The sequence below is a fragment of the Phoenix dactylifera genome, chromosome 11 (assembly GCF_051530095.1).
Source record: "Phoenix dactylifera cultivar Ajwa chromosome 11, Ajwa_hap1_PhDact_Kaust_v1.1, whole genome shotgun sequence".
NCBI lineage: Eukaryota > Viridiplantae > Streptophyta > Magnoliopsida > Arecales > Arecaceae > Phoenix > Phoenix dactylifera.
This window is the reverse complement of record NC_143200.1, coordinates 7,332,064-7,350,535: the sequence shown is the minus strand read 5'-3', so window position 1 is coordinate 7,350,535 and position 18,472 is coordinate 7,332,064. Positions and strand designations below refer to the sequence as shown.

The 18,472-nt window shown below is 36.0% G+C and overlaps 1 protein-coding gene across 1 annotated transcript; it reads right to left on the bottom strand.

Annotated features, from left to right (window-relative positions):
- Positions 1-1,319: 1,319 nt before the first annotated feature.
- LOC120108562 (metal transporter Nramp7.2-like) lies at positions 1,320-6,787 on the bottom strand. The gene is made up of 13 exons (XM_039122202.3): positions 6,558-6,787; positions 6,059-6,137; positions 5,932-5,972; positions 5,691-5,769; positions 5,474-5,578; positions 5,272-5,381; positions 4,651-4,832; positions 4,495-4,564; positions 3,921-4,094; positions 3,108-3,212; positions 2,737-2,868; positions 2,504-2,599; positions 1,320-1,884 (listed from the first exon to the last, which is right to left on the bottom strand). Exons 1-13 carry the CDS (start codon positions 6,708-6,710, stop codon positions 1,555-1,557), a joined length of 1,656 nt encoding a protein of 551 aa, XP_038978130.2. The 5' UTR covers positions 6,711-6,787; the 3' UTR covers positions 1,320-1,554.
- Positions 6,788-18,472: the final 11,685 nt, after the last annotated feature.

Here is an 18,472-nt window from a genome sequence, read left to right as displayed (position 1 = left end):
TAAATATTTCCAAACTAATTGGTACACGTATAATCAACATTAAATATTATAACATGATATATAGATAGAGACTCTTGGAATATCACGAAACAATTGCTAGTCTAAAGAATGCATAAATGAGCAATTCATCGACATTGGTAAAATATCAAACCAAATTGATAACATGCTTAAATCAAAATATTGTCATACATCTTGGATCTAACCAATATAGTCCAAATATGTAACAACCTATAAGACATTTAAGCAAACTATAAACAAAAGTACATGGGCTCATTACGTAGAATGGACTAGTTTAACATTAAAGGATTGCACCTAAAACCGGATTGCAGTAATAGTTCTGGACAAGTGTCATACCTAGAAGTAGACTTCAGGAAACAGATCCAATCAGACCTGTTCATGGAATCAATTAGTAAATGAGTTTGTAGTCTGATTGAAGCTTAAATTACTGGACTAAGCTCACATATGAACTAGATTGTGTTCAAATCTACCCCAGATTAGGCTCGGTCAACCAGTCAACCCTTGATGCTCCAATGGTTTCTCATCTATTTTTTGACCATGATTGTCTCATCCTCACCCATGCAGCAAAATCTAATGCAAAGACACTTTAGAAGATTTTGAAGGATTACAGTTATGCATCCAGCTAGCTAGCAGGTGAACCAATATAGCAAGCTACCCAATTCAGCCTTAGGATTATTAATATACTTGCGAAGCATATGATCATGGAAACCTCGAACATCTGGGAACATTGCGGCCCATGGCAATTTCTAAGAGTTCCCCCTTTCGGAAGAAGATTGACCATGATAGCATGTAGTTTATAGGAACAGATTGGAGGGATGGAAATCAAAATCTTTTTCCATGACAGGTAGGATACCCTATTAAGACCATGCTGTGTTGTAGTAGCTACCTCATCGCTGATACTATTTTTCCAAAAATATATCATTCATAAGTTGGAGCAGATATTTAAAAGATTCCTATAGGCTACTACTGGGATGTGAAAATGGTACATATGCATACTGGGTGGCTTCTTTTGTGGCTAATCATTCTGAAGAACTTCTCTGAACTAGTGAAGAAGAGCTGTCCAGAATGCTCCATGACTTGTTACATTTTGATTTTTTTGGATGTATTTATATTAGAACTATATGAGTTATCCATTATAGCAAAAAAAAAAAAAAAAAAAAAGTTGACCTGCTCGCTTGGGACAAGGTCCACCAGCTTACGTAGAAAGGTGGTTTAAGATTCCATCTCTAATTGCTGGGAGTGAAAAACTAGAGGTGATGGTTTTCATAAAACCTGTTTTACAAAGGACGTTTTAGAATAACTTTATGCAACCAAATAGGTCCTTAATGTCCTAATCCATGTCCTCTTATATTTTCTTTTTTATTGCTGATTTTCATTTTCGGAAGATACATATGGTGGGGATGAACGTCTATGAAGACAAAATCATTTCACCCTCCAAATATATAAAGTAACATTTATCATGCATGGTACAACTAGAGTATCACATGACATTTTTGCATTCTTTTGTGGCATATGTTTGAAGATAAGTACTCCGGTTTAATTAGGAAGAGGGATATCAGAAAGGTCCTCTCTATATGGTACAGCTCCATTCCCTCTGTTGCCTTCGGCGCAATGCATTCCCTTCTCCATCTCAATCTGTTGCGAATCAGGTGTATCAACAAATGTCACAGCTGTATCCTTCCTAAAAGTTAAGTAGGTAACTGCGAGGATGTATATGGCCATGAGAGGGAAGACGATGATGCCGATGAAAACATTGGCAACCTTTGGCAGGCTACTGTGGATGAGCCATTCAACAAACTGGGTGCTTAGAAAGTAGATGTTGATTCCAATTATACCTAAACCGAGGATCCATGAGACGATGATGATCTGCATTAAGGAATATAAATATAACTCAAGTTAGCATAAGATGTGGATGGCGTTTGTATGTGAAAGACAATTTTGGGATTTTACACAACAATGGCAGCTCAAAGAGGCTGACATCCTGAAACAATCATACCAAAGGTGCACATAAAGAGAAAACCTTCTTACACACCACCTTTGTTTATTTTACTATTGGAATTCTCATAATGTTTTACAATTAAATTTTTACCCGACAAGGATCGGGTATCATACATACATACATACATATGGATTAATCTGTGCATATACACACATATACAAATATATTCAAATATATATTCTTCTTGCTTCATATGCATATACATATGTATCTATGTATACATGTATATACGTATCCAGAAGATAGAGTTCAGATCATTTTTGGATGCAAATCCTTCCTGTTATATAGCTGGTGGTTGACAAAATATATAGGAGTTGGTAAGCCAACATTTCTAAATTTTTGTTGCGTATGTGGCCGGACTTAAATAACGGCATGCACCTAAATTATGAGTATACTATTGATGTAGTAGATAGGCTTGAATTGTTGGCCGGATGAATGGTATTAATAAATGTCACGAGAAAAATTGATTAAGCTGATAAAACTCACAAAGATCGAGTTCTTGTGAGGTCCCATCTTTGTGCGGCTGCTGCTGAATTTGAGAAGAGGGATTAGAGCAAATGGCAGCTCAAAAGAGAGAATCATCTGTACAATTGAAATAATTAGTTGGAGAGATCATCTTTAAAATAATAATGAGTACTCTTTTCGGAAAGATAAAAGATGACTATAAAGAATAACTCCCTCTTGAGAGGGGTTTAATTAAAATGATTAATGGATGTTACCGATGCTATGATGATGAGCCGTCCAGCTCCAGAAGAGCCACCAATGATAGAGACAATAAGACTGGGAGTGATAGCGATGCACCGTGTCATGAGGTTTCTCAACCATTTCCTCATCTTGATGTCCAAGAATCCCTGCAAGATTTACCAATAGATCAAGAAGAGATTTTGATTACAAGTTAGTAACTAAGATGGTTCCTTCAAAAAAAAGAAAAGAAATCCTATGTGTCCCTTTTTCCTGATAAGTACACGATTGATGGAATTAATTAAGGGTCTCAAAAGCAACATTCGAAAAAAAATTAAAAAAATTACATAGAAGACTGACAGTTCATGCAAATAGGAGGAAAAGATTTCAATAAGATTTAGACTTTTACCTGCATGATGTATTGGCCAGCATAGGTACCAGTAATGGTGGAGCTTTGTCCAGAAGCTAGCAATGCGATCGCATATACTATGGAGCTTGATTTTCCCAAGACATTCTATGAGGACATGCAATGAATCAATTTTCAATCTCATATAGAATACAAATTTTTCAAAAACTTCTCATTCACAAGATCTTGTTATTGTTGCTTGTTTATGAGATAAAAAGTAATAAACAGTATATGGTCCAGATTTATATTACTTTTATCATATATCTTCGAATTTTTTAGGGAGAAAATGTGCTCTGAAAATATTAATAAATATAAAAGTATAGTACTAAGTCTTAAAGTAAAATTAGCTTTTGATATTAGCTTACTATTTATATATATTTCTATTATTGGGGTACACAACGCCCTTCTAATGATATTTAACCCTGCGAACTCTTTGAAAATGTGTTCTTTTGGGGAAAATGAGCTTAGAAAATATTAATAAACATGAAAATTCATAAAAAAATTATTTTTTTCGCAAACATAAAAAAATTATTTTGGTGTTAGCTTATTATTTATATCTCTATATTTGGGATAGATAGCTCTTCTAATCACCCCTAACCTTTCAAATTCTGATAAAGGCAGGATTTGAATTCAGGTTATATGATATAATAATTAAAGACTTTGTATAGTTGTATTATCAAAAAAAAAAAAAAAGAAATTAAGCATTTTGTATTTTTTAAGAAAATGGCCTTATTTCTTGAATATTCTCTCTATAATTTCTGAGAAGAGACAATGAGCTTGCTGTATCCTGGATGAGTTTGAAGCATGAGGGTAGACCTTGAGCAAAAAAGATGCTGAGTTGAGGGTGAGATCGCTGCATCTGTCCGAATTCTCTTGTGATAGGTTATCCGCAGAACACACGGCGCCGGAGACAGACACGACTGCAATGTTGATAAGCAACGCAACGAGCAATGCGAATGCGCTCTCCAACAGGAAGTAACGACAGGCATTCTAATACAAAAATGTCACCATACAAGCAATTGACATGGGAATTAATTAACTTAGCAGCCTGGAGAATGGTATTTTGTTACACAGAGCAGTCATATACATCAAACATGGATGGCAATCCTTGTTCAATTTATTACACACAATTGCTTGTGTGATGCCAAGAAATAGAGTCACAAAAATATAGGAACAAAGAATAAGCAACAAGTCTTGTTGTGTCAAGTTTGAATAATATAACAAATAAGAAGTATTCTACTTTCATATCCATCAACACAAACATAAAGTAAAAGCTATGAGACATTGATTTTTATTTTTTTGTGGGGGAAGAAATATTGTCCAAGAATTTTGGGATCATTGATAGGGAATGACAGTGTAATTGTTTTAATTTGGCCAAGATGGATCTTACATTGATTCCTTTAGAGGACGGCGGTGTCTTCCTTGAGAGTACAAGAGCTGAGTGCAAAAATAAATTATGCCTACAACCAATGTAAACAAATTTGAAGTGGCCAACAGAGTGACTTAACAACCACGAAAATGTAATAATTTAAGATGAGTTGCTTACGGCATGACAAGGGCACCCAAGAGAGCAATGGCATCTGCAGTGGCTCCACTGCCGTTGAGCCTGGGCACAAATAATCCCTTTAACACCTCAGATGCAGGGGGTTTCACATAGCCCATTTCTCCAAAGTAGCAGGCCGCCATGACGAACACCAACATAGATATCAGAAACTCAAGTTTCCGAACCTGCACAAGCATTTAGTTTAGCAGCTTGTTCATTATATTATATCATAGGCAAATCGATTTCTTAATTACTATTTGACTGCAATTCTATGGTTTGTCCTTGGCTAAGTTTCAGATGAATCCATGTCTTTTAGCATCGCAATCTTGTTCGAATGGGTGCATTGCTATGATAAAAGATTTTCGTTAAAGATGTCAATTGCAAGAGTTTCAGCTAGTTAAGGATGGTATACATCATGCATCACAATAGGCAATTGAGTGAATTGTCGAAGTGTGGCAGTACCATGCTGCTGCTCATGTACACTATCTGAAACTAGAAAAGCTGGTAGAAATCACTATGCAATAATGTGGTAACCAGCTCATCAGCATTTCCATTAGTGGGAGCAATCACCCAATCCTTACCCCGTTTTTAACAATAAATAAAGGTCTGATCTTAGTTAATTACCCCATATCTCTGTAGTCCGAGAAGTACAAGAGTGCTCAATCCTGTGATAAGCACTCCCGTCCATACAGGGATGTGGAACAATATATTGAGTGCAAAGGCTGTTCCGATCACTGCATCAAACCAAAGAAACAGATATAGATTCCCAATGAGCCAAATTGATTAAGGAAAGAAAATCCCATAAAAATTTGAGCTTCAAACCAACCTTCAGGGATGTCCGCTGCAATGACTGCCACCTCTGCAAGCAACCACAAGCAGAGCTTGACGTACTTCGGATACTCAGCTTTACACAACTCGGCAAGGTGCTTCCCTGTTTTAAATTTAATGATCGATATCGAAATATACACTTAATCTGATTGCAATACAGAGTTTCTACTAGCCTGAAGCTTATAGATTAGCATGCATTATTGCAGATGCCATACCTGTTGTTACTCCAAGATTTGCTGCTAAGGACTGTATAATTAGCGCGAAAACCAGTCCAATTAAGATGACCCAGAGGAGCTGTTGTCGTGAGTTTTCCAGAATTGGTGAGATAATATCAGTTTAAGTTTGAGATAGAAAGTAAACAGCTAACTGAAGAAATAATGAAAAAAGACTAGAATAGAGGTCCTATAAATTGGCGACTCTGGACCATGGCTGTCATTCTCTGTTCTTAAAGCTGACCTCGTATCTGTGATTAGCTCCAGCTTGCAAGTCGGTTTCCACTGTCCCATAAATCCAGCATTAGATTCATAGACTTGAATGAATATGAGAGTGAGTGAGAGAGAGAGAGAGAGAGAGAGAGACATACAATTCCCAGGATCAAGATAAGCCAGGGACACAAGAAATCCGGGTCCAACATGTGCTATAAACTTTTTCCATCCAGGGCCCTGTCACAAAATGGTTATTTGACAGAGAAAAGAAGATGCTTGTATAGATTGAAGCATAGTAGGTATACGGAGCCAAGTGTTTTTGCTCAAATGTGCATAGAGAGCCAGGTGTCTCACTGGAAAACATTTTGGGCATTGGCAAGTTGTCATGGTAATGACAGTCATATAACAGAAATCATTGCAGTAAAAGAATGGACCAACTCAAGTGATTCAATGAAATTTCAAGATGATTTGAATTTAATCTGATTCTCCTGGGTATTTTAATCTATATAATCGCTAGAACTAGAGATATTAGGCCGGTACTGTAACTTAATTATTATTTTTTTTCAAAAGAAAGCAAAGAAAAGAAAAACAAAGGAAATGTTTGTGAGGGTGTGGGGAGTGAAGAAAGGAAGAGGGGTGGGAAAGCCCTAGAGAAACCTGTTCCTTGGTATCACCGTTGTCCCCACCAACCAGTGTCGCTGCCGTGGCTGTGGGCATCTCCTCTGTTACTACAGCAGCAGCAACTCTTCTACTCCCTCTTCCTTGTGCACCATCTCTTCTGATCTCTCTCCCCTCACCACCCATCTCCATCTCCCTTGTTTCCAAGAAACGCAAAAACTAACGAGAGACGCCTTCTGGAAAACAACTTCCCTCTGTCTATATAGGTCTTGTCAGCTTAAAAAAATGTGCTGAAATATACTCCTTGGCATGCCTTGTCCAAAAAAAACTATGTATTTTAAACAAAACCAAGTTGGATTAGGTTGCTCGTTTACATTTCTTTTTGAACGTCTTGTCCTGGGGTGATGCGAGACGGTTGAACATCATTGGTTAAACCTACACTGCGTACACCTCCAAATTCTTGACCGGAGGCGGCACAATATGTGCTGCTAATACGACGTTGTTATAAGGTCTAAGAAATTTAGGAAAGCTACTGTGACCAAGCTTGGGGGCCATGTTTTAATGATTCCCACTAAAGTTTCGTTCATGCAAGCAACATGTAGTGGTTTAGTTGTGTTAGTTGGTAAAATCCGGCATGGTGCTTCCCTGACACAAAAAAAAAAAAAAATTTACATGGAGTGCTTGCACGTAAGGTTGCCATGGTGATAACAACCGTTAATTTATATTCCGAGGAAAAGTGGCATGAAGTTTTGAAATAAAAAATGAAACCGTGGCTTGTACTGTCAGACGTTTATTGATGCGTGGGAGTCATCTACAGAAGTTTTGTCTATGTCCGAATCAGGCCAATACATGCATGAAAGACAGCTAGGGAGGGCGAAATTATATGAACTCATGCATCATGTTGCTATACGTTTGGAAGGCACCTAAAAGCCGATCATGCAATATATGGCTTCAGCCATTGCTATTTCTTATCAACTGGCAGATCTATAGCTAACATTAACCAGTCACACTGATAGCACATGGTGTTTATCATCTGAGATCCTGGATAGGTCATTCTCATTTCTACTTTCAATCATAGTGCGACCATATACTGCGATCAGATCCTTCGAGGCACATTAAATTGCCTTGCTATGTATGACCTACATGTATCCTTTATATCTTATATCCTTGCGTCACACATTTATCAGGATTCAACCGAGGGGCAACAAAGTGATCAGAAAAGATATTTTGAAACATGAATGAAAACACATGAACACCGAAGCGCATAATTTAAGAAGCAAAGAAACATTATAAAATGAAATTAAAAAACTAAAAGTTGATAAGAAAATGTCTTTATTCTCTAATGTCATAATAGATATTTAAGGATGTAGATAGTACTTAATCTCTCTTTTGAGTGATTCATTTATCTCTTGACTCTTATATTTTCTTTATATCTTTTAACATGTTAGTTCTGCAAATTTGGAGCATTTTGGGTTTCCACGCCTATCATCACTTCCTTTAATTAGAGGTGAACCTCTGGTTGACACCTTTTTCCCACATGCGAAAGGTTCAAGATTTACAAGTTGAGTGGTCGTGATCCCATCATTTCTTTTTTTCTTTGAAAAAAAAAAACTTTAATTGGAGATGACATTTCTCATACATAGTTTTATAGTGAAAAAAAAAAATCAGTTGTCATATATAACACTGGGCTTTCCACTATATATATATAAGTATATGCTGTGAGTCAAAATTGAATAGTTTCGGTTTTAGTATTTTTTTTTTTTATCTCTTGGCACTTATACTTTTTTATTTTAAACTTAATTTAAGGGATTAAATATAGATTATTGGAAGAAAGGGTCTTTTTCCGTGGGGGGTTTGGGTTGGAGCGGCGTGTCCTTGGCCTCAAAAGAGTAAGCATGCCTCCAAGTGTCTACCAACAAGCATGCTTCCCCTTGCCCTTCGCACCAACGGTATACACCCTTCCCCAGATAAATTTCAAAGGCCGTCCCATACATCAGGTAAAGAGCGTTTAAATAATAACTATCTTTTGTTTGGGATTTGCTTTTGTAAAAAAAGCAGGTATAAACCTTGAGATAAATCTTATGAATTGCAGGTGCCCTTGTAGTTACACTCCCTTAAGATTCTTATTGGGACATCCCAAATCCAGAGCATGACATGGTCATACTGCAGTAGTGTATTGCCCACAATAACATGAAGCTCATAATAAAAAAATATATAAAAATTTATGAAATAATAAAAGTGATCTAAAGATTTTTATTTATTAAATAAATAGAAGCAGAGCATCCAAATCCAACATTTGAATACTCAAAGATACATGATCCAAATTTTATAGTCATGAAGAAAATTTTTTAATAGCTTGCTACTGTACTTGGAGCTTATTCCCTCATTCTTCATTTCATTTATTCTTCCCTACTCCTAGCAACCTTAGTTATCTTAAAATATAAATATGAAGAGACAAATAAGCTTTGCAGCTCCGTAAGTACCATGCACCACCTTACTAGATCTAGCATAAATTTTTACATGATTTAATGCACCATTTAGAAAGTATTTTATTTATGGTAAAATAAAATATTTCATAAACATAATAACAAATCATATCGTAGCAATCCAATCATGTATGAAAAAATTATGCAAGTTTCTAAAGCTAAATTTGAGGGCAATTAAAATATTTATAATCGTTAGATATTTGCTAATTATCTATATTATTTATAAAAACAATGCTCACAGATTTGTCTTACTACGATCACTATAACTCATGATAGGACTATTTTCTTAATCGACAAAGAATTATACTTTATAATTGTTACCAGCTTTAACCAGTTGATGGAGGGTCATTTTTGTTGGATGCTAGCTCCCTTGTGTCAATTGGCCCCTATTTTTAGGGGCGATCATAGCTATCTGGGAGCTCATAAAATATTTTATATTTTTAATAAAACATACATGTATAATTAGGTTGAAAACTTGCTAAATGGAATCATAAAAGTTTAAAATGCACAATCATGCCTTATATATCATTTCATAATAGCATGCATTTTTTTTCTTCCTTTTTTCATAATTTTAGAGAACATAATTCATATATAAATCATTCACAACAAAGCATAATGCTAAAATATGAATTATTCATAATCATAAAACTTTTTTTAAAAGAATGCAAAGCCAATCACATCACTATAATTTATATTTTTATACTCTAGATAAATTAAATGGATCAATTTTTTAAAAATTAGCAAGGTCTATGCCAGGTTCACTTACCTCTGTTCGTCCAAAGATCACTAGGTTTAGATGAGCAAATTAGTTGTACCTATTAAAACTATTTAAAAAGATACATTAATTGACATTCAACTATTTAAAAATCTAAATATAAATTAAGAAGCTCTAAGAATACCGAAATGGACTTGAGCAGACTTTAAGTCCAAATCGAGTAAAGAGGTAGGAAAAAATGATCCAAGCGGTCACTGCAACCAGGAGCGGCTCAGTGCATTTGGGACATAAGGCGAACTCACTAAGAAGGGCCTTTTTTCTTTCTGTTTTATCTTTGAGGCCTTTTCTGCAGTAGGCCAGCTTAAGACAAACTTACTAAGGGGGGCTTTTTTTCTTTTTTGTTTTGTCTTTAAGGCCTTTGCTGCGGTGGGCCTTCTTTGGGCTGGAACCTTAAACGACCGCCTCAGTTGCCTAAGAGTTAGGCTGGCCCTGGCTGCAACATTGGTCTAGAATCCTTAAATATGATCTACAAGTTAGGTAGAGAGAAAAAGTTTGAACCAAAGATGGGATCTCTCTATATCTCCCCCTTTTAATTTTTTTTTTCAATTTTCTCTCTCCTCTTTTTTCACTTTTTTCCTTTTTTCCTTTTCTTTTTTTCTTCTTGTTACGCTCTTATCTTTTCTTTTTTTTCTTCTTGTTATACGCTCCTATCTTTTCTTTGAAGGAATCGGAGGAGGCATGAGTGTAAAAATTACCACTTGTCCCAAAAGCTTAAGCTTATAGGATGAGGTAAATTAATTTATATATTTTATATTTTTTTACACTTTTTCTCACATGTGGGCTAGACTTCCTTTTAATGGGTAAGCTCAATATATGAAATTTTTAATAATAGGGTTAAAGAGTACAGAGACAGGGTTCGAACTCAGGACCTCTGCTCTGATACTATGTTAAATCATCACTTGTCCCAAAACTTAAGCTTATAGGATGAGGTAGATGTATTTATATATTTTATATTTTTTCATAATGAGCCACCCCACCGACGAACAGGGGAGGAGAGGAGGCCTTCAGGTTGACAGCAGTTGCTGTCGGATGTCCAGCAACAAGGCAGTAGGTAGAATAAGGTTACAAATTGGTAGGGTTGACCCGTGACCCGACCCGACCCAACCCGCTTGACCCGACCCATTTTGGAGGACCCGTAGGGCTAGGTCGGGTTCTAATATTGGACTCGTTCTATTTTTCGAGTCGAGTTTGGATTTACTGAATTCAGACCCAACCCATTTGAATTATAGTTGTTAATAACTTATTGCTGCTTGCTAATAATCTCAATGTGATATCACTATGCCTCCACTTGCACTAAAGAGTCTTGAGGGATGAGCAATGAACGGATGTGTGCAACTGTATCATTTTGCTTTTGTCTGTGTCCAAATTTTATCAAGAACATAACTCATTAATACATTGCAGATTAACGGTTTAAGCTTTTCAAAAGGTTAACAACAAAAAAAAGGTACAATAGATAGGTTCGGAGGTAGCCAGTTTTGAAATAGTTGTGTACAATAATTTGATACGGCATGAATGGGTCTATCCTTGAGGAAGATCTTAGCTTTCTTAGATGTCATTGGCTTTTCACAGAGAAACAAAGAGAGGTGATCTAACTCTATCATCATTAAGGAATCTGTACATGTCGCTGGTGAGAAGTTTCAGAATGGAGTTGGATCCCTTTGAGACCACGTCTATGGTGGTCCGCAGCCTTGAATTTGAGAGGAGGGCAACTAGTTGAGTTTGTTGTGATTAAGCTTGGAACGTCGTTGGCCCCCCGAGTTTGAACTACCAACTTTCCATGCCAAAATTGTATAGTCAATGCCTAGACAATCGACGTACAGAACATCTGAGTTATAGGTTCTAAAGAGAAAAACACGATTTTCGCTATGATGATTTGTTTATTCTATTGTATATTGTCAACATCGAGTTGGCGAAGAGGCCAATTGAAGGTGAGGGCCAAATTTAACATTATACAAATAGTGCTATGCTTTACCACAGGATTGAAAGTTTCAATGAAATTTACTCCTAATTGTTAATGAGAGCCTTTTGCAACAAGGCACGCTTTGTACTTGTTGATGGAACTATCTGGATTCTGCTTGAGATGATATACTCACTTATAGCCTACAACATTCATATTGGACTAAAATGGGACAAGAAACCATGTACCAGTGTGTTGGAGAGCAGTTTTTTTAGTGACTAGCAGTATGCCATTCAGAAACTTTAAATGCTTGCGTATAGCATGATAGCTTAGACGATTTAGCAGCAAATAAAGTAGTAGGAAGAGGATGTTTGGTGTTAAAGAAGGTCTTCTTTTTTAACAATTTCATGTTGGACTTTGTCACCATTGAATGAGTGCAGCCTGGGTTTGAGGCCAATTGAATTGGGCCAGATAAGGATAAATTAGATGTTGGATTAGGTTGTAGTCGGCCACTTGCAGTTGCCGGCATGGTGGCGGCCCAGCGAGTATCGTCGGCCACTTGCAGTGGCCGGCATGGTGGCGGCCATGGGTGGTAGCCACGAGCTGCCTCCCAAAACAAAAAAAAAGGGAATAATGACGACGATGGGAATAGGAAGGAAAATAGGGAGGAATAATTTAGGGTTTTTCAAATCTAAATAGTCCATAGTTGCAAGTTGGCTTTTTATTTAATCTGCCCATGTTTATCTGATTATTTTATTTGCATTGCATCCTATTGGACCGGAATGGGTTTTGGCCCTAGGGCTAAAAGTTAGTAACCCATTTAATTATTATTTAAATCTAAATAATTTGAATTAAGATCTCATGCATATTAATTATTAAAGTGTTAAATTAATGAAGTTGTAACTTCTCTTGGTTTTGTTAAAAATATAGTGGACCAATGCATTTATCTCAAGATCAGTGGAAGAAAATTTATTTTTCTTATTTTGTATGTTGATGATATTTTACTTGCCAGCAGTGACTTGGGGTTACTTCATGAGACAAAAAAATGTTATCTGCTAATTTTGAAATGAAAGATCTTGTGTATAAAGATTTATGCACCATATATCACCAATGCATAAAATCAATCCGTAAATCTAGATAAAATAATAATTGTGTATAAAGGATTCTAATCCTGGCATGATAACTCTGATACCAATTGTTAATTATAAATAATAACATGCTAGGATTTAGAATCACAACAACAATAGTGTATTCAAATTTAAAAGATATACATGTGGAAGACATATTCTGGAGTTTCCACTTTCCTGTTTTCGGAGCTGCGAGTCAATTTGCTGTGTTCGTACAGGTTACGCGGTGGCATCACTCTCTAGCTAGGAGCTTTCTTTCCTTCTTCCCTTTGTTAGCAGTTACGGTTTCAGTTCAGAATACATTTTTCAATCACATGAAATAATAGCGACTAGATCTTCCCTTCCTTGCTCCTCACAAAAGATAGGCGTCAATAAGGTAAGCTATCAACCATATGGAGAGGAGAGGGGGACCTAGCCATTACGTAGGAAACATAAGGGAGCTTTTCCATTAAAGGCTCCAAAAATCCTAATTGGGTTTCCTGGCCTATATACCAAAATTACCATAATAAATAGGACTCAATCCTATATATCCAAGGTGCACCAAAGCCCATAAAATAAAATGATCATACATCATATTGGGCTTAACCATCGTACTATTATAAGCCATACGTCTAACCCATTTTATAAAACAAAAAATATGCAATCAGTGGAAGCCCATACTGAAAGAGTAGATGCCCTACAAGCCAATCGCAATATGTATTGTGAAGAATTTTCTTTTGATTTTCCAAATCATGTACATGACATTTAATATAAATGAAGGCATTGTGTTTCATCATATGCTGTTGATTATATTTGTGATGAACCTCTTAGATTAAGACAATGATTTTGAGGCTATGATGAGATCATACTAGTGAGACCTAAAATCTTAAAATCCTAATCTGAAATATTCCCAGTCATTGGTACATTGAGTCGAGGATCAATGTTTACCGGAAAGACTGGCACATCTTATGTATGCTCGATGCAGAGGGTGATTGATCTCACAATCACTTGTGTGGAGACACTAATACAAAGATGTGGGTGCTCATTAGAGAAATGAGTTCACTGAATTGACCTACAAAGAGAAATCTTATGAAGTCTTACTTACATGTCAAAAGATGATTCTCTTAGTGGGAGTTGTGCAACTGATCCTTTGACCTGAGATCACCATAGTATCTTGTGCACATAAATCCATATTTTGGTTTCCACTCATTCATGACAATAAGTTATGTACGAGGTCTTCTGGATATGGTGGAATGTGTACGAAGGTTATGAGTAGGTCAACAAGGAATTAATCACTTCTAGTAAGAGAAGATCGCATCCTATTTATTCTAATCATATGATAATTCAGAAAGTCTTTGATCAAAGCACAATGAAAATTAGAAAGAGTTTCTAATATTTCATTATTCGAATTATCATTAGAAGATTGAGAAATATATGAATATAAAATTGAGTTTGACATATATTCATACTCATATATATATTCGGGATGCAGTTTGATTAAAGGATTGAATTGCACGGTAACTTGCCACTGAAGGGTATTTTTGGTATTTTCACCAAATTCCATATTTTCCGGATAGACATGACACGTTGCTAGACGTCAATCTTGTCTTATAGGTTTGATCGAATTAAAGAGTTTAATTCGATCACCAATTAGAAAGGATTCTAATTGTTAAGTTTGGGTTCGCGCAGTTTGGACTTAAATCGATTAGAAGAGTTCTAATCAAGTTGGGTCAACTTGCACTCACACCTATTGCTGGCTAAGTATGGAACCCAATGGGTCACACACAAGAAAACTTATTAAGGGTCTAATTGGATTAGATCATGTTTGCAAGATAGACATCCTAGCAGGTGTTGCAAACCCTTAGCTCTTGATTCGAATTGGATTCGAATCTGATTCTTAATTGATCTAATTTGATTAGATCATCTTCTAATATGGGTTAGCCAAGAGTTGGCACCTAATTGGCTTGGTTTGAGTCTAATTGGATTAGATTTAATAAATCATTCAATCTAGACCGTTAGATCTTGATCTACCGTTGGATGAAGACATAATGGAGAGTTGGTTTAACCCAATTGGATTGGGTTAGAGGATGGCTATCATAATTGACCATTGGATCTTAATCCCACCATTGGATGAAGACATAATGGGTCAAGTAAATGGCGCCTTGCATTGGAGCCCTTGGATCATCATCATGAAAGATCAAGAGGTGAGGCGTGATGGACATGTGATTAGCATGTGATGTTGACTTGGTCAAAATATGGCACCACATGAAAAGACATATCATTTGATACACCTCTTCACTTGATCTGCACCTCCTCTTATTTGATATGGCTCTTAGATGATGTCCTTTTATGAAAGGATGTGTGGATGGGATGCATCCCTTGGAGATGCATCCCTACACCTATTATAAATAGGCTAGCACTCCATGGGTTTCATCATTCCAACTCCACCCCACTCCTCTCTTCTTTCTTTCTTACATTAGTTTCTTTCTTTCTAGCATTGCTTCTAGTGTGTCCTAAGCCAAGACAAGGTGGTCTTCTTTAGGACAAAAGGATTAGAAGTGATTTTAGAAGGTTAAAGAAAAATAGAAAGAAAGCAAAGCAAGCCATTAGAGTTCTTTAAGAATTCTGCATTAAGGATCAAAGTCTTTGGAGCTTAAGACTTAAATCAAGTTTTCGTGTGGATCAACGTTGGAGGGTGAACACTTGGGCACCTAGTGAAAATTCTGCATATTGGATTAGCGTTAGAGGTATTCTTCTATTTCTGCATTTATATTATATTATTTGATTGCTTCCATTAAGGTGATCTTGGCTTATAAGGGTTTTATGTTAAGAAACTTTATCAAGAAATTTTTAAAATTCCTAACTTCCGCTGCGCATTATAACATGCTAAAACCCTTCAGTGGTATCAGAGCCATCCTTAATTGGTTCAATCAAATAATTATGTATGATGTATGATTATTAATTTACTATGAGATAGTAATGTCATATGCTTAGAGAAATGCTGAAATGTATGATTAATATATGATATGTTATGTAATAAAATATCATGATATGAAATTTTCCATATGAAAATATGTTGAAGCATGTTAATTAATTGCTTATGATTTATATATGCTATGAGATAGCCATGATGCATAATAGTTTATTTTAGACATGTTAAATGTATGTTACAATTAAAGAATGTGCTAGAGACTAGTAAGCCCTCAATAAAAATTATATTAAGTCATAGTGTTGAAAAACTTTGAGCTAACCCATTCTAGAACAATTAATCTAATTAGTGTCTAAGGAAAGCACTAAAGGTGGTTACTTAATTAGGACCTTACTCTCTGAGTAAGGGGAGCCTCCCACCTGCTTACCTGGCTAATTGTTTGATTGCCTATTATGGATAAGCTTAATATTGATATAACACTATTGATAGCCTTCCTTCATGCCTCGATATTATTATGTCAAGATCCATGCTAGTTTGTTGTGCTAACACAAGACTTGCAATGGGGACTGATGTTATACTGTCTTGGTGCATTAAGATGCTTATGGCATATTTTAATATATATTGCCTTGTTGTGCAACCACAAGGGCAATATTATTCGAATATGACTATATGGAAATGAAGGGTTTGACTTAACTAAAATATTATTGTTTGTTGTGCTAACACAAGGCAATAAGTATTTTAAGAGGACAAGATAAAGTTGAGAATTGCATGAGATGCAATTGGAAAGAGTTTCCTACCTTTGAACTCATAAGAGTTTGTTGTGTAAACACAAGGCTTTTTATGATGAATTAGGATCTCAACCCTACTAAGAAAAATTATATTTTTACGTTTATCATAGGAGAGGGCTATGATATTCGATAAAAATAGTAGGAGACAAATTAGATTAAAGTCCTTATCTAGTTGCAAACATGTCATCATGATTGGTCTGCTTATATTAGTTTTGTTCTTGCATATGTAGAATTATTAAATGGCTTCTTCACTTTCACTAAGAGGCATCTTAGATGCCAACAAGTTGACCGGACCAAACTATGTGGACTGGTTGAGGAATTTAAAGATAGTACTCACTCAGGAGAAAATTTTCTATATAATTGAAACCCCTGATCTTGGAGATCTAGGGGATGATGCTACAGAAGAGGAGGTTGCCACACATAAGATGTGGAAAAATGACAGTGTGACTGTCAAATGTATCATACTTGCCTCTATGAACAATGAATTACAGAGGCAACATGAAGGCATGGACACTCAATCCATACTTCTCAATTTAAAAGAGTTGTATGGAGAACAAAGCAGGACTGCTAGGTATGAGATATCTAAGCAGTTGTTCCGTGCTAGAATGAATGAAGGAACTCCAGTGCAAAACCATGTTCTTATGGTTATAGACTTGATCACCAGATTAAGTCAATTAGGTTTTGCTATGGATAGTGAGCTCAGTCAGGATTTGATCCTGCAATCACTGCCTGATTCATTCTCTCAGTTTGTTGTGAACTTTCACATGAACAAGCTGAACACCTCCCTGCCTGAGCTGTTAAATATGCTCAAAACAGCTGAAGGGCATATTAAGAAGGATAAAGGTCCATTCCTTCTTATAAATAGCACCTCTATGAGGAAATCAGGAAATAAGGGTTCTAAGAAACGATTGAACCCCAAGAGTAGCATCAAAAAGAAAAAAGGAAAGAAAAACTCTGGATCAAGTACCTGTTTTCATTGCGGCAAAGCTGGCCACTGGAAAAGGAATTGCAAGAGTTTTCTTGCAAGTATGAAGACCGATGCAAGAGTTGCATCAAAAGGTATGTTTATGTTACATGCCAACTTGTCATTAAGTTCTTCAAATTCAAATTCATGGGTATTGGATACCGGCTGTGGTTTTCACATTTGCAAATCTTTGCATGGACTACAGAAAATTAAAATTTTGAAGAAAGGTGACTTCGAGCTGTATGGCGCTGGAGGAGAGTCCATCCAGGCTAAAGCTGTTGGAACCTACAACTTGGAATTGCCTTCAGGAAAGCTCCTACAATTAGAAGATTGTTATTATATGCCCAAAATTATTAGAAATGTAATTTCCATTCCTTTGTTGTTAAAGAAAGGTTTTGAAATTAATGGAAAGGGCAATGGTTGCTCTATTTATTTTTCTAATAAGCATCTTTGCAATGGCATTATGGAAAATGGTCTTCTAGTTTTATTACTTAATGATAATGTCTTTCATAGTAATAAAAGCAATAAAAGAAAGAGAGAGGAAGTGAATAATACCCTCCTTTGGCATTGCCGACTTGGTCACATAAGTGAATCAAGAATCAACAAGTTATACAAAGAAGAGTTCTTTGATCCTTATGATTATGAATCATTAGGAACTTGTGAATCTTGTCTTATGGAAAAAATGACCAAGTCTCCATTCACTGGACATGGAGAAAGGGCAAGTGAGTTATTAGGACTTATACATACAGATGTATGTGGTCCTATGACAACTCCAGCTAGAGATGGATACTCTTACTTCATCACATTCACTGATGATTTATCAAGGTTCGAATTTGTGTATCTTATGAAACATAAATACGAAGCCTTTGATAAGTTTAAAGAGTATCAAAGTATGGTTGAAAAATAAACCGGAAAGTGTATTAAAATCCTTCGATCTGATCGAGGAGGTGAATACCTTTCTAGTGAATTTTTAAATCATCTTAAAGAAAAGGGCATTCTCTCTGAATGG